The sequence below is a fragment of the Erinaceus europaeus genome, chromosome 12 (genome assembly GCF_950295315.1).
Source record: "Erinaceus europaeus chromosome 12, mEriEur2.1, whole genome shotgun sequence".
NCBI classification, from domain to species: domain Eukaryota; kingdom Metazoa; phylum Chordata; class Mammalia; order Eulipotyphla; family Erinaceidae; genus Erinaceus; species Erinaceus europaeus.
Window position 1 is genome coordinate 20,098,436 of NC_080173.1, and position 15,869 is coordinate 20,114,304.

General features: G+C 37.6%; 1 protein-coding gene across 3 annotated transcripts in view; it reads left to right on the top strand.

The window, feature by feature from the left end:
• Positions 1-15,869, top strand: part of TAFA4 (TAFA chemokine like family member 4) — a 216,128-nt gene that overhangs the window by 184,769 nt on the left and 15,490 nt on the right. For all 3 annotated transcript variants that reach the window (XM_007523328.3, XM_060202905.1, XM_060202906.1), the window contains exon 4: positions 8,121-8,276. In XM_007523328.3, the coding sequence (XP_007523390.2) occupies positions 8,121-8,276 (156 nt within the window). The remainder of the gene's footprint in view (positions 1-8,120; positions 8,277-15,869) is intronic.

Genomic DNA, 15,869 nt, shown 5'->3' on the forward strand with positions numbered 1-15,869 from the left:
AATGTTCAAGAAAGAAACTGAGATCATTTAGACTTCTGGTTTAATTTGTGGGAAGGTTGTGAATTAAAAATATAATTTTGGGCAGAAGTAGATAACAAAATGGTTATGCAAAGAGATGCTCATGCCTGAGGCTCCAAAGTCCCAGGTTCAATCCCCCAACCACCATTAACCAGAGCTGAGCAGTGCTCTGGTTAAAAAAAAAATCAATTTCTTTATTAGGTATAGGGATACATAATGTATATATTTTTTTGATTGAGTATTGGCAGTTTATAATTTTCAGGGACTCTTCCAATAAATCATCAAATCTATTGACATATATCTGTTCATAATACTTATATTTTTCTCCTATTGTTAGGTGCCTGTACACCACCCATCACCAACTGAAGTCTCCCTACACAAACATGGTCTCCAATGTCCTTCCCCACTTCTTCCCTTTAGAGTCCTTGACTGCTGCATCAGACCACAACTAGTCTTAAGTTTCACCTTGTTTTTTTCACTTTGTTTAACTTCCACTTATGGGTGAGGTCATCTGGTATTCAGACTTTTCTTCTGACTTATCTCAATATGAGTCTGTCAAGTTCCATCCAAGATATATTAAAAGACTTCATCATTTCTCTTTTGATTATTATATTTGTGCTTTAATACTGCTTTACAAAATTATCAAATTTCAGCTGTAACTTTTGGATCTAACTTAAAACACACAGCCAAGTTGGATGCCCTTGTGTATATATCCTATAACTTTCTTAATCATGCAACTGTTGTTTGACATTTGCACTGTCGTAGATAGTTTTGCTATGAGCATAGGTGTACAAAGATCTCACTGGATAGAGTGCTTTTGTGTTCTTTAAATAGATCCCCAGGGCAGGTCCATTTCTAATATTTTCAAGAATCTCCAGACTTCCACAGGGGCTGAACTAATTTACATTCCTATCAACAATGTAGAAAGAAAGGTTCATTTCCTTCGACATCTTTGATAGCACTTCTTGTTTCAGTCCTGCTTATCTTTTCAATGTTAGTGGATCTGCCTTGGTGTTTCCTTTTTAATTATTGGTGTCACACCTTTTCTAGTTCTTGATTATTCTGGGGGATATTTAGCAACTTAACTGATGTTTTCCTGTATTTTGAGGAGCCCGTATTCCAGATGCTTGATTTAAGCACTGTGGGCTGCTCTTTCATTTAGAGGGCAAGAACATCCCAGCATCAGAGTCTCCTCCTGTCCATGTGGTGCCAGAACTTGGACCAAACATATGGCATGTGCCTTACTAAGTGAGCTGTCTCTTGGGATCATAATTGATGTTTTCTTTCTTTCTTTAATATTTACTTATTTATTCCCTTTTGTTGCCCTTGTTGTAGTTATTATTGTTGTTGTTATTGATGTCATCATTGTTGGATAAGACAGAGAGGGGGAAAGAGAGACACCTGCAGACCTGCTTCACTGCTTGTGAAAGCAACTCCCCTGCAGGTGGGGAGCCAGGATCCTTATGCCAGTGACTGACATTTTCAAAGAGCTGACTTAAACATTTAATTAAACATTTTATTACTCCCTAGGGCTTGTCTGTTTTTTTTTTTTCTTTTATTGCTGTATACTTTTATCTTCTGCTTTTTATTTTTTGGTTTCTAAGGGTAATATATATATATTTTTCCAACCAGGGATATTTCTGGGCTCAGTGCCTGTACTACAAGTCTGTAACTCCCAGCAGCCATTTTTTCCTTTTTTAAAAAATTATGGTAGGGCGAGAGAGGGAAAGAAACCCACCAGCTCCATTGCTCATGAAGCTTCCCCCTACAGGTGGGGATGGAGAATTTGAACCCAAGTCCTTGTGAATGGTAACTTGTGTGCTTTATCACCATTTGCCTTCATTTATTCATATTACAGGAGAGAGAGAATCAGAGTCTGGTCCCAGTTGATTTGGTGCTGGGCCTCTGACACAGAAATCCTGTTTGTTAAATGTAGAATCTTCAACATGAATTTTCTTCATTTTTAATGTAAACATCTAATTCTAGAAATGCCCACTTAGTGACATGTTTTCATCTCAGAGTATTTTCTGACCATTTTTGTGACTTCTTTTGATTCATAGGCTATTCAGAAGTGTGTTGTTGAGAGTTCTGCAACTCTTTGCATTACTTACAGTATTTTTCTCTCTTGTGTTTAGAGAACATATTTTGGTTTCTGGATTTTTTTTAATGGCCTAAAAATAGTTTGCGGGGTCTTGCGGTGGGATGTTTCACAAGAGGTTGTGGTCAATCTGTAGTACCAACACCAAGCCCCAGAAATATATTTTGGTGATATATTTCTTATTAGGGATTTAATAATCAAGATTATGGGATAAGAGGGGTAAAATTACATGCATTTCCTACTGCCAGAGTTCCATATATCCTCCCCTCCATTGGGAGGTTCCCTATTCTTTATCCCTCTAAGAGTATAGACCAAAAATCTTTATGGGGTGTGGGAGGTTTGGCTTCTGTAATTGCTTCTCCACTGGACATGGACATTGGCAGATCAATCCAGACTCCCAGCCTGTTTCTATCTTTCCCTGGCGGGGCAAGGGCTCTTGGAGAGGTGGTGTCATGGTAGCCTCTACAACTTGGTAGCTGAAAAGCATTACGATCTAAAGCAGAACAAACTCTTTAATGATAGGGAAACTAAAGGTAAGAATACAGTAGATTTGGTGATATTTTAAATGACATACATACATAATATGTCAACCACTATGCTGTTTATGAGTTTAGGAAGGTCATGGATATACTCAACAGCTAGAGCATATGCTTGCAGCCAGGAAGCCTGGGGTTGGTCTCTACAGTACTATGACTCACTAGATCACTTGTCTCTCTCATAAAATAAACCCATCTTTTAAAGGGAGTGTTTAGGAGATGGGCTGTGGCACTCTTGGTGCAAGTGTCTCTCCCTTTCCTATCGAATAAACTGAATACAGTTTAAATGGGGGGAGTTTGAATTTTTTAAAATCCATATTTGTTATTATTAGCTAAATAATATTTTTAGTGTTACTTAGAGTCTACTTTACTAGAAAGTTTAAATGGAGCAAAGTTTCCTAAGGTAAAACGTCAAATACATATGCACTTTAAAAATATTTCCGGGCGTCGGCTGGTAGTGCAGCAGGTTAAGCGCACATGGCGCAAAGTGAGAGAACCAGCTTTAGGATCCCTGGCTCCCCACCTGCAGGGGGAGTCGCTTCACAAGCAGTGAAGCAGGTCTGCAGGTGTCTCTCTTTCTCTCCCCCTCTCTGTCCTATCTAACAACAATGACATCAATAACAACAAGGGCAACAAAAGGGGAAAAAAATAGCCTCCAGGAGCAGTGGAAGCACCAGCAATAGCCCTGGAGGCAATGAATCAACAAAATATTTCCATTGTTCAAATGCAAGATATCACCCATTTCTACACTATATGCACATAAATTTTTGTCCACCGAGATGGTTCTATATACAGATTTACTAGGTGACAAATCAGAAATTCATCACTATGTGTGGAACATTGAAACCATAAATGGAAGGGGACTTGGAGGACTAAAACAAGTCTTCTTGCTTATTTTTATCTCTTAACATTCCAACTTTACTCTATAGGTTTGTTATAGATTCTTTGAAATGGAATACAGCAATGTAACTTCTCCTCTTCCTTTGATAAGCCTTTCACTTTACTAGCCCTAGCTTTTGTAGGAGAGGTAAGGGGCTCTGAAAGAGGTGCCAGTAGAGTGAATTTTCAATTCTCTGCTTCATCAGTTACCTCCAAGTAGAGAGGCTTTTTGCAGTTTCCTCCCTGTCTCTGCAATTATATTCCCCTTTTAGAAGAAAGGTGCTCAGTATGATCCACTGAGCACAAGGAGCCACTTCATTTGATTTCCTGTTCTCCTCCTCAGCTTGAAACTTTTAAAAAGTGCCGGGCAATGGTAAGACTAGAAGCCAGAGAAACAGAAACTGGAGAGCCCACTATAGTCCAACACAATGGACATGGGAATCACAGCTGACGGTTTGGACTTGACCCAAATTTAATTGGTTTCTGATGGAGAGGTAGATCAGGGTTTAATGAAGCTCTGAATGAATACGTGTGGATTTTAAATAGAGGGATTCACTACTAGGTGGGGAAACAATTTTAAAGCAAAGATGACTGACTCAAATCTGAAATTCAACAAACACCAGTTGAACACTCCCAGAATGCATTTAGCCACATTTTCTTTATTCTGAGAAGTATGATTTAAGGAATGAATTGGATTTAGTTCTTTGCATTTTTCTAGTTCTTGCCAGCTTAATTACCATATAAATAGTCTATAATATTAATGATATCAGCGGTAATTGGGATTTTACTTAATGTTATGACTTCTATATATTACTACTAGTATTTATCAAGCAACTACTCTGTTAGAGATAACATTTTTAGAAGTCTATCTATACTATTACTTCTTGCATCAAAATCTCAGAAGGTTTATTATTTTTTCAGATGTGAAAGCTGAGACAAAGGGAAGCAAATTCACTTATTAGGAGGTAGATTGGGAGATATTTAAATAGAGGGCATTGTTGGTCTTTACCTCTAAAGAGCCTTCTGGTTATTTCTTGTAATGTTAATTTTTCCCATCTCAAATTTCTTACTGGAAGCTTAAGTCTAAAAAAAAAAAGGTTAGTAGGAAATTACAGTAAAGGGGCTGGGGCACACCTGGTTAAGCACACGTTACAATGCTCAAGGACCTGGGTTCAATCCTTCAGTCCCCACCTGCAAGGGGAAAGTTTCACAAGTGGTGAAGTAGGTGTCTCTCTTCCTCACCTCCCTTTCCTCTATCCAATAAAGGAAATTACAAGAATATGTCTATATCCTTTATTACATTCATCTCCAATTATACCTTAAACCATATTAAAACTATCACTTATTAAATAGGCATCTGTATATTTAGCTTTTCTTTTGTTCCTAAGTGGTTTGAAATTTTAGCCTGTATATATTTTCTAAGAATAAGAAAATGGCACAGTGGTGTTGTAATAAACTGTATTGGTATAAACTAACGCAGCCTGGGGCAAAAGTACAAGCTGTTGAGGACAAAGATGCTGTCTTATGTTCCAATCCTCTGCATATGTGAGTGATTCCAACAGACTTGTTCAGCTCAGTCACATTTACTGTGTGATCTTGGATAGAATTAATAGATGACAAGATATTTATCATCTTGGACTGCCCTAAAAAAGTACCACAGACCACATGGCTAGGCAATAGAAACTTCTTTTCTCACAGCTGTGGAAACTAGAAGTCTAAGATAAAGTTGTAAATAAATTTGGTTTCTGGTGAGAGCTTTCATCCTGGTTTGCAGATGTCCTTTTCTTACTGTGTTCCCACATGTTCTTTTCTTGTCATTGCATACAAATGGAAAGAGAGGGAGCATCCTCATGGGGAGTGCTAACTCTTACTCTTTTAAAAGGACACTCTGGGATCAGGGCCCTGGCTCATAAAACTTCCTTTCGTGTTAATGACCTCCATAGAGACCCTAGTTCCAAATTCAGTCACACTGGGTGGTTAGAGATTCAACGTATTAATTTGGAAAAAAGCACAATTCAGTCTATAAAAACCAATTTTGATAAAAATACTTTAAAATAAGATCCCCCCTCCCTGCCTTTATCAAATTGACATCCTAACTCTCCTAGCCATTGAGGCTTGAGTCAGCCTTGAGTCTGTATAGAATCTAACCTCATTTATCACCTCTGCTGCTGCCACTATCCCTTTTCCCAGGATTATTGTGACAGGGTTTGGATTCTTGGCTTCATTTCTGCCCAGGCTTTATTTTTCAAGAACTCTAGATGGCTACTGTCTCAGAAATTCTGACTCCAAAGTCCATTGTTTTCTCTGCTTTGTCACTAGCAGGTAGGGAAAAGTCAGACATTTCCATTTTGTATCTCCAATTACTGAGACCAGAGAGGCCCCTCCTTTTTTTTTTTTTTTTTTTTTTTTTTTTTACTACTCTATCCTTATCGCTGGCAGAGAGCCTTGCACATAGTAGGGGCTCAGAAGATACTTGACTCTGCAACTGATTTACAAAGATGGCCCCATGGTCTTACTTTCAGTACTGTGTTGTCTCTGTTTTTGACTGAAATCCAGCTGGAGTCTGGACAGGGGAAGAAAGTGAGAATTGTAAAGGAAGCACAACTAAGAATATTGTGTGTGTTTGCCCAAGGCAGTGACTAGCCACAGCTTCATTCTCTGCTTTCATGTCATGAAATCTCGGTTTCAGCCTTTTCTTTTCTCTGTTCTGCTCCCTTGGAGAGCACTGCTGAGAATGCCACAGAGAAAACACTACTTAAATAAATGCCTACTAAGAAGATCACTAGTGTGTGAGAGATCCCTTTGAGGGTGATTTTCTAGTGTTGGGCAGAAGGAGGGGGGTGGTTAGGAGAATTTGAACCAAGGGAAATAATAGTATGGAATGAGTCACCATGATCTTATACCTTCTGTCGACCAACTTCAAATAGTTTCAGTGAAGGAACTTTTATTGAAAATGTGGTTTTGTATGTTACTCCTTTTATAGTTAAAAGACCCTGTCACTAGGACAAATGGGGGCCTTTTCCCTTGTTTGCAATTTTTCTTTTAACACTTTATCATCATTATTTTTATTTGCTTCCAGGATTATCACTAGGGCTTGGTGCCTGCACTAGGAATCCACTGCTCCTGGAGGCTATTTTTTCTGGTTTTTTTTTTTTTTTTGGAGCTGGGGGCTTGAAACAGGATCCTTGCGCTTTGTACTATGTGTGCTTAACCCAGTGTGCTAACACCCAGCCCCACCCCCCATGTTTGCAATTTCTCTTAAAGGCATAGTTAGTGATAAAAACAAAAAAAGACCTTTAAGTAATTTGCTTCCCAAGCAAAGTTCATCCATAGTTTATAGCAATCCGCACACAATATAACATCACTGGGCTGGGTGGTGGAACGTGTAGTTTGAGTGCACAAGGATACAGGTTCAAGCCTCCAGTTTCCACCTCTGGGATGGGCAGGCGGAGAGCTTTATGAACAGTCCTGCAAGTGTTTCTTTCTCTGTCCTCTCTGTCATATAAAATATGAGAAAAATCAAAGCAAAATTTAAAAAAGTGATAGCACCAGTGATTGGACAACATAACTTGAATATAAGCTAAAGGAAACATAAGCCAAAACTGAGTTGAGCCCCTCTATTCTTTAGCAATGCCAAGGTCAAAAATATAATTGCTGAGGAATAGCTTTGGATTAAAGAAGGCTAAAAAGGGGCTGGGTCGCAGTGAACCCAATAGAGCAAACACATTACCCACGTTACCATCTGTGAAGACCTGGCCTCAAGCTTCTGGTACTAACCTGCCCGGGAAAGCTTCATGAGCCATAGAGCAGTGCTACAGGTGTCTATCTTTTTCTCCCCCTCTCTCTTCTCTGTCCTATCTAACAATGACAACATCAATTAAAAAAAGCAAGGGCAACAAAAGGGAAAATAAATAAATATCAAAAAATGTAAACTTTTCCATAGAATTTTAATTTCCATAATAGTAAATATTGGGTTGATGGAAAAGTTATGATGCTTTTTTTGTTTTTGCATAGAAACACATTCTGATCTTTCTGACAATCCACTAAATGTCACATTTTCAGATTGTGGTAATTTCCATACCTCAAAAATTTGATGGCACAGTTTGACTGTTTTCTCTTGTCCTTGTCATGGGGTTAAATTCAAGTTAGAAGCAGGGGAAGAACCCATTCAGGCTGCTGGCATAATTTAGTGCCTTTCAGATGTAGGAATACTTTCCAGCAACTGGCTTCTTCCATCCTTAGGCAAGCAATAATGCTCATTATTCTTTTCAGACTTTAAACTTATTTCCCACTCTCTGTCATGCATTTTAAAAATTCTGTTATTTTTGAAAGAGGTCAGAGTATTGCTCTGCCATTTTGTGGGAGCACTGTAGATGAAACTCAAGACATGGTAGACAGACTTTGTCAGTGAACTGCCTCATCCCTCTGCTTTTCATGTTCTAGGCAACTAGATGACGTCAAAATAAGAATCACAAAAAATTCATAGCAGAGGCGCTTGGAAAAATGTACTCATAGCATTGCTCAGATTGTTGATTTTATTTTCTCCTAGTAACACTGGGTCTGTTTGTCTCTTCTTCTTTACCCACCAGTTCATCACCAAATCAAGCAAGGGACTTGTGAGGTGGTTGCTGTGCACAGGTGCTGTAACAAGAACCGCATTGAAGAGCGATCACAAACAGTCAAGTGTTCCTGCTTCCCCGGTCAGGTTGCTGGAACAACTCGGGCTCAGCCTTCTTGTGTTGAAGGTAAGACCTTCCTGACCAGTTTCTGCAGTATTGCAAAAGGACCTAAAACTACCAAGTACCTCCTTTACTCATTGTACCATAATGTTAGGTTGCTACAAGTACATAAATATAAAATCCCCAAATTTCTTGATAGGAAAGATAAATTACTAATGATGTCTCTGGAAGAGGCTCAAGGGAAGAGTTTCAGTACCAGTCAGTCAGGAAGATGTACTTTAATTCCTAACTGTCCTTCTAAATCTCACTTGTCATATCATCTATTTTTGTGAATAGAATCGCCTCTCATGTGTAAGATTACAAACATCAATAAGTTTATTTGGAATACTTTCCCTGAGAACAGTTTAGGAACTTACAGCATTTATTGTTTCCACATCTAGTAGTAGTAAACTGTGCCAGTGTTAAAAAAAAAAAAGTGTGTGATTGTTTATGGTTGTAAGTGGAGGCTTAGGATTGATTTCTTTTGATTCCCCTGGCTCTTTCCAGCTGATATCTTGTTAGAAATAAATATCTGTCCCCAAGGAAACATATATATGAGGGTAAGTCTTATAGCAGTTTTTCTACAATGGTGTGAAACCTCCTTGAAAATGAACATTTCCAGTCTTCTCTGATGCCTGTCTAAAGGTCAGCAGTTAACACACAGACTTGTAGCTCTCCTTGTATGATCAACATTAGTAGCTGACCCATTCACATTCTAACTCCCCTACTAACAGAGATGCAAATTTGTGGGCCATATAGTCACTCCTATTTGTCAGTACGAGCTGAAACACCTTTAAAAGTTGGCAAATGAAGCATTTCCATATTTATCAGAAACTAGGGCCTAAAATATATGTTGAATTCAGACTTTATAAAGTACATATTCACTGCCTATTATTAAAGGACTCCAATGCTGTACCCTATAGTCTCAGGTATCAGTACTCATGCATTAATGTCACTAAAGTACTTGAGGGTCAGAGCTAAGTCTGTTATTTTGATCCATCTACTCCTCTCCAATTGGCTGGTTCATGGATGAGTTTTCCCATAGCGCAGAGCTGATTAATCCTCACTAATTACACCATATCCTAATGATTTGGTAGCCTATGTATACTTTAAAATTCTTTTACAGGAACCTATGAACCATATACATTATATCTATACTCTAACCTTTGAATATAAAAATTAGCATAAATCAGACATTAAGATCTGAAATGTATGATTGAGGTAGTGACAAAAGATGAAACTGGAGCACAGTGAACTTAAGTTAAAAATTTTTTTTTTTAATTAATTTTATTTTTGAGAGAGATGCAGAGAGTGAGACAGACACAGAGAGAGAAACACCAGAGCACTGCTCAGCTCTGGCTTATGGTGGTGCGGGGGATTGAACCTGGGACTTAGGAGCCTCAGGCATCAGAGTCTGTTTGCATAACCATTATGCTGTCTCCCTTGCCCTGAACTTAAGTTTTGAGTACAAGTCAATTTGAATCATACAGCATCTAATCTAGGAAATAAAAACCTCCAAGTTGCTGTATAAAATGAAAGACTTCACAGGAAGGAAGAAAGAAGGGCAAGAAAATCATACTAGGCAAAAAATACAGTTACTTTCCTTTTGAGAAGTTTGGGTATATTATTAGGTAAGGTGATTCCTGATTGCTGGCATTAAGATTTTGTTTGACAACATAGAGATTTTTTAAAAAATATTTATTTATGAAAAGTAAACACTGACAAAAACCATAGGATAAGAGCTTGTTTTTAAACCTATGGGCAAAATACCCTTTGACCATCAGCTTAGGAAGTAAGTAAATTTATCTGTTTGGTCAATATACTTTTCTGTATACTTGTTTCTAAAATAGATCCTTACAAATGTGATGAATTGAATATCCTTACAAATGTGATGAATTGAATATTAATAAAGTATGTTTTATTTCTATCAATACTAGAATGTGGAGGTCTTAGTGTGCTGGCACATATTGATCTAATGTTTTTAAATTGCTCTATAACATTCTTCTATATGCCAAAATTTATTTAACCATGCTAATAAAGATCATTTTCAGTGGTCCAGAGGTGGCACAGTGGATAAGGCACTGGACTCTCAACCATGAGGTTCTAAGTTCAATCCCTAGCTGCACATGTACCAGAGTGATGTCTGGTTCTTTCTCTCTCACGAATCAATAAATAAAATCTTTTAAAAAAAGATCATTTTTATATCTGTGATAAAATTAAACTGACTCACAGGTTAAGTAAATCATAGTGTTATAGGATCAGTGAGTGATAGAGAACAATTATCTGACAGCTGGGAAGAGTTTGTATAGACCATAGAACTCTATAGTAGGACCTGCAGGGGTGTTGCTTCACAAGCAGTGAAACAGGTCTGCAGGTGTCTATCTTTCTCTCCTTCTCTCTGTCTTCCCCCTCCCCTCTCCATTTCTCTCTGTCCTATCCAACAACAATGACAACAATAATAACTACAACAATAAAACAACAAGGGCAACAAAAGGAAATAAATAAATAAAAATAAATATAAAAAAAGTCAATAAAATGAATCCCCCACTTTTTTTTTGACAGAAGGCTAGTAACAGATAAAAAGAGAGAACTACAACAATGAAAACAACAAGGGCAATAAAAAGGGAAAAATGAATAAATATTTTTTTAAAAAATTAAAAAAAAAACTTAAAGAGAGAGAGAGAAGTAGAAGGAAAGGGGCCGGGTGGTGGTGTACCTGGTTGAGCACACATGTTATAATGCACAAGGACCCAAGTTCAAGCCCCCGTCCCCATCTGCGGGGAGGTGGGGTGGGGGGAGAAGCTTTGCAAGTGGTGAAGCAGGGCTGTAGGTGTGTTTGTCGCTCTCCTCTATCATCCCCTTCCCTCTTGATTTCTGGCTGTCTCTATCCAATAGATAAAGATAATGAACAAATAAGAGAGAGACAGAAGGAATGACATCTGCAGTAATACTCCACTGCTCATGAAACTCCCCCACACACTGTAGATAGGTACTGGAGGCTTTGAACCTAGGTTGCCAACTGTGATAATGTGTGCTTTTACTGGGTGAGGCACCAGCTGGTCCCCAGGATCCCCACTTCTCAAGATTTTGACAATATATCACCACAACAAGTCAATTGCAAGTAAAAGAGGACTCTATGGAATTTGGAATTTTATCTAATTTTATTGTTTTCATTACCAGGGCTTCACTGCTTTGGGTCAATATTTTCAGGCAGAGAGGAGAAAAAAAAAGAACTCTATAGTAGATATATATTCCACTAATAATTGTTAGTCTCATAATATGCAGCTACTCAGTCATGGGGGGAAAAAGTTAAACTGAGCATTTGGGATGAGTCAAGATTTCTGTACTGTAAAGCACAAGTTTTATGTAAATATGCAATGCTACATTTTCAGCCAGAGAACACTAAAACTATGAAATATGGAAATAAACTTGTATCTTCTGTATCTAGCACTGTCTGGTAAACAACCTGTGTTCAGTAAAAGTGTACTGTATCAAGATCACTCGGAAGCTATAGGAAGCTGTAGTCTAGGCTCTAGTGAAGATGTATGTCTGTTTCAACATCCCTCTGATCTTTTCTTATCTTAATGTTTCCATAGTGCTTTTTAGCTCTACCTACTTAATCTGTATCCTATTATAATTATACACTCTCATGCTGCTAATTGGCATCTGGGAAGACCTAATCTCTACTGACATGTTTCTCTTATTTGTCAATAAGAATAGAAAGGATAAAAATACAATTCACCCAAATTTACATTTAAATTAAAGCAAAGACAAAGTATTAGAACAGGGTACTGATGAATGCAGTTGTAGAAATCAGAATATCCTTTCACATTTTTGTTAATCCATACCACAGATACTTATATGCTATCTTTATTTTTTTTCTATAAAATCACAACTTTTGTTAGAGAGAAAATGTCACTGTTTTTCTCCCTCATCGAGTTTTATTATAATTTATAACCCCCACTGAATAATATTTTTACTTTTGTTAGAGATTTAATAATGATTAACCAGACTTTGGAACAAGAGGGGAACCATTCCATACATTCCCCACCACCAGAATTCCATATCTTTTCCCCTCTACTGGGAGTGGTCCCTATTCTTATCCCTCTGGAAGTATGGGCCATCTCCTGAGTAACTGAACATGTGAAAAACTAAGTGAGTTAGGTTTTAGTAGGGCCCAAAAAGAGATGACTCTTTAGCTAGTAAATTTTTGAATCTTCTACTAACATAAATAGGGCTCTTTTGTGGTAGGAATTGTATTTTGAACATTTATTGAAATATAGATGTATAAAGATAATGCTGAGTGTTTTTATGACAAATGTGTATGTAGCACAGCAAAACTTTATCTTATTAAAGTGAATGTTTTCTAGAGCATTCTAGATTTCTTCAGATGTCAGAATTCCAGGCTGTGTGATGAGACGGGTGGTGTCTTTAAGATGTGTGTCTACAATTTTTTTTTTAAAACTGAGTCTTTTCTCTGTGCCACTTGAAAGAGGAAGCAGTTTTATCAATGGTTGTTGGGTGAAGGACAGGTAATGGGAGTATCTTGGTTCACTCAAGTTTTAACTCAACATATTTGTGACAATCCCTCGATGCTAGTAGAGTGATAATTTACCATTTACCATGAGATAAGGGGGTCAAGGAAGATCCCTCATGAGGAGCAGTGGGTTTAGTCCCATTACTAGGTAGGAGGAACTAGGAAACATAGCAGTAATAAAGCATATAAGGATAAGTGAGATCCACCTGGACACTGGAAGTAGTTTGTAGTGTATTCCAATTGGAAGTGGTGGAAGAGAAGACTGCCAAGATCTTTACAAGACTTTGTATTCTAGGAGAGTGATGCTACAGAATTTGTCTCTAAGAGAACATGTGAAATGCTAGGGACAAAACTCATTAAAATAAAATTCATAAAAATCCCTTCTAAGGAAAAGTGTGAACCCTGAATTTGACAGGTCTCCTTGTTTGCACATGTTTCATAGTGATGCCAGGATGTGGACTGTGTGTATGTGTGAGAGAGAAAAGGCAAGGAGACAAGTTAGACATGTGGACTTGCCCACCTAAAAGGCAAAAATGAAGATGAGATATGAAAGTGAAACTTTTTTTTCTAAATTTTTATTGGAGCGAGAGAGAAACTTTCAGTAATTCTAACAGTACTGAAAACCTTAATTTAGAGGTCCTTTTATGTGGATGTACTTGTATAGGTGGCATTTATTTGAGAAATAAATGACAAAAGACCAATGTCTGCTACTTATCTAGTGCCTTATTCAGCATGCGGTGGAAATAACAATACAGTATAATAATAGTAAAAAAAATGTTTGCTTCTGCTGAAAAACCAAAGCTCTGAGCATCAAACTTTTGTGGGGGGGGGGGCAGTTTTTCTGTAGTATAAGTATGACTTTTTTTTTTTAAAGTCAAGTCAGTCTGTGTAGTCCTGGTTGTGGCCATTTTTATAGTCCTAGGGGAAGAACTAGAACCTGAGACTTGGATTCTCCTGATTTTACCTCCTATTCTTTTTCTGCCAGTGGAGTTGGAAAGTGTGAAACTATATGGTTATTTCAACACCAAATTATCTTTATTTATTTGATAGAGATAGCTAGAGATGAAGAAAAGACAGCTACAGCACTGCTTCACCACTTGTGAAGCTTTCCCCCAGCAGGTGGGGATCAGGGGCTTGAACCTGGGTCCTTGCGCATTGTAACATATGTTCTCAACCAGGTGCACCACCACCTGGCTCCGAGTTTTTCTCTTCTCTTCGCTCTGCCTCCAGGGTTCTCACTGGGGCTCGGTGCCTGCACTACGACTGCTCCTGGTGGCCATCTTTTTCCACGTTGTTGTTGACCTGCTTTGGAAATTTACACAGCTCTGTTGAAATTGGGTTTTTCTTCTCATTGCTGTCTTGGTCCAGCAGTTTGGGAAGTTTCCTCTGTCTTCTCATTATGTTAGATGTTCTGTAAGGATCTGGGTGTGCGGGCATGTGTGTTTGAATTATCAAGGAGAAGCTCAGGGTTCTGAGTGCTAAACAGTATGGTTCTGTGCCCACTCTAGATGTGGTAGAACAGATTCTCACAAACTGTGAACTGGAGTCTGACCCCAAAGTCTATTGCTTTGGAAACAGTTCCAGTATCCAATATGCTGTGTTCTTGAGAGATTTTTAATTTTCTGTTTCACATTGTTGCACAGTTTAGATTGGGGTGCTAGGATCTGGGCATTTCCTGGCAGGCTTCTCCTGACTAGTCTTATGACATCTCTTCCACTTGTGCTCTGCTGTTACATTTTTTTTTTTTTTTAATATTCTTGGGAGAGAGGATTCTGTGTCCTGCTGCCTGGACACTGAACTTTTTGTCTCTTGCTGTACAAATGTTTCTGTGCATGCTTTTCTACTACTGTCAGTATGGGAGTAGGGATAGATAGGCCCCCTCTTTATTTTTGCTTTAAAGAGTTTTCATATTTTCCGAGGCAGTAGTAATTTCTATTCATAACAGTATACAAAAGTTTCTCTTCCTCTATACTCTTACCCACATATTTGAAGTCTTTTTAATATAAGCCATCCTCACAGGTATAATAAGGTGATATCTCACTGAGGTATTGATTTGCATTTCCTTAATAGTAAGTGAACTTCAAGGTTTTTTGGTTTTTGTTTCATGTGCCTGATGGCCATCTGTATCCCCTCTTTGGGGAAGTATATATAGCTTACTTTCAAAAAGCATGCTGAACATTTTCAAATAACAAAGAAAAATAGCTCAAGATAAAATACATTGAAATCTCAGCACAGTCTTGTGACTTCCCATTTTCTAGGCACTATATATTCTGAAATGATGTATTAATCTTTCTGTCAGGATTTTTGTTGCAGAACTAATATCAGTCAACAGGTCAGTTCTCAGGAAGTGAGCATGCCATTTGGTTTTATAGATTAGAACTTACCTAAACAGCTATACAATTTCAATGTCTCTTATTTAATTAAGTAGTATTTACACAGGAAAAGGGATAGGAAAGAACCCTTAAGTCTATTTTATACAATAGAGTAAAGAAAATGCACCAGGAACAAAATAGTTAATTGGTCACATTGAAGTTGCACCTCAAAAACATTATAGAAAATATTAGTTGCTCTCACCAAGCCAAGGCTTCACTCTTTTTTAAAGAATTTTTTAAAAATAGATGTAACTATTTAATAGATTATACTTATTTAATAATTATTTAATAGATATACTTTCTCATTGAAAGTATATCATTTTTTTTGTAATAGAAAAAATAATCTGCCTCCTACAAATTCTTTTCCCTGTGGAGACAAAACTCCTATAAGTGGGCAGATGTTCTCAAGAGTTATTTTAATATATACTGGGTCTTTTGCCTTAGCGCTTAGTGAGGCTCTCTATGCTCTTGCAGCTTAACTTCTGGCTGTTTAACTTGCAGTATTTGCTGTCAGGTCAAACCCTGACTTTATTCAAACTTAAAGGAATTTGAGATTTTTAATTTTGGTTACTGTAGTAGCTTTTATTGTCTCTTTTCTGAAAGAATATTTGTTATGATTTTTCATCAAGAAATTCCATCATGGATAATATGTTTTACAAGGCATGATTTTTTTTTTTTGCAAATAGACATATTTTAAATTCTAGAGCATCT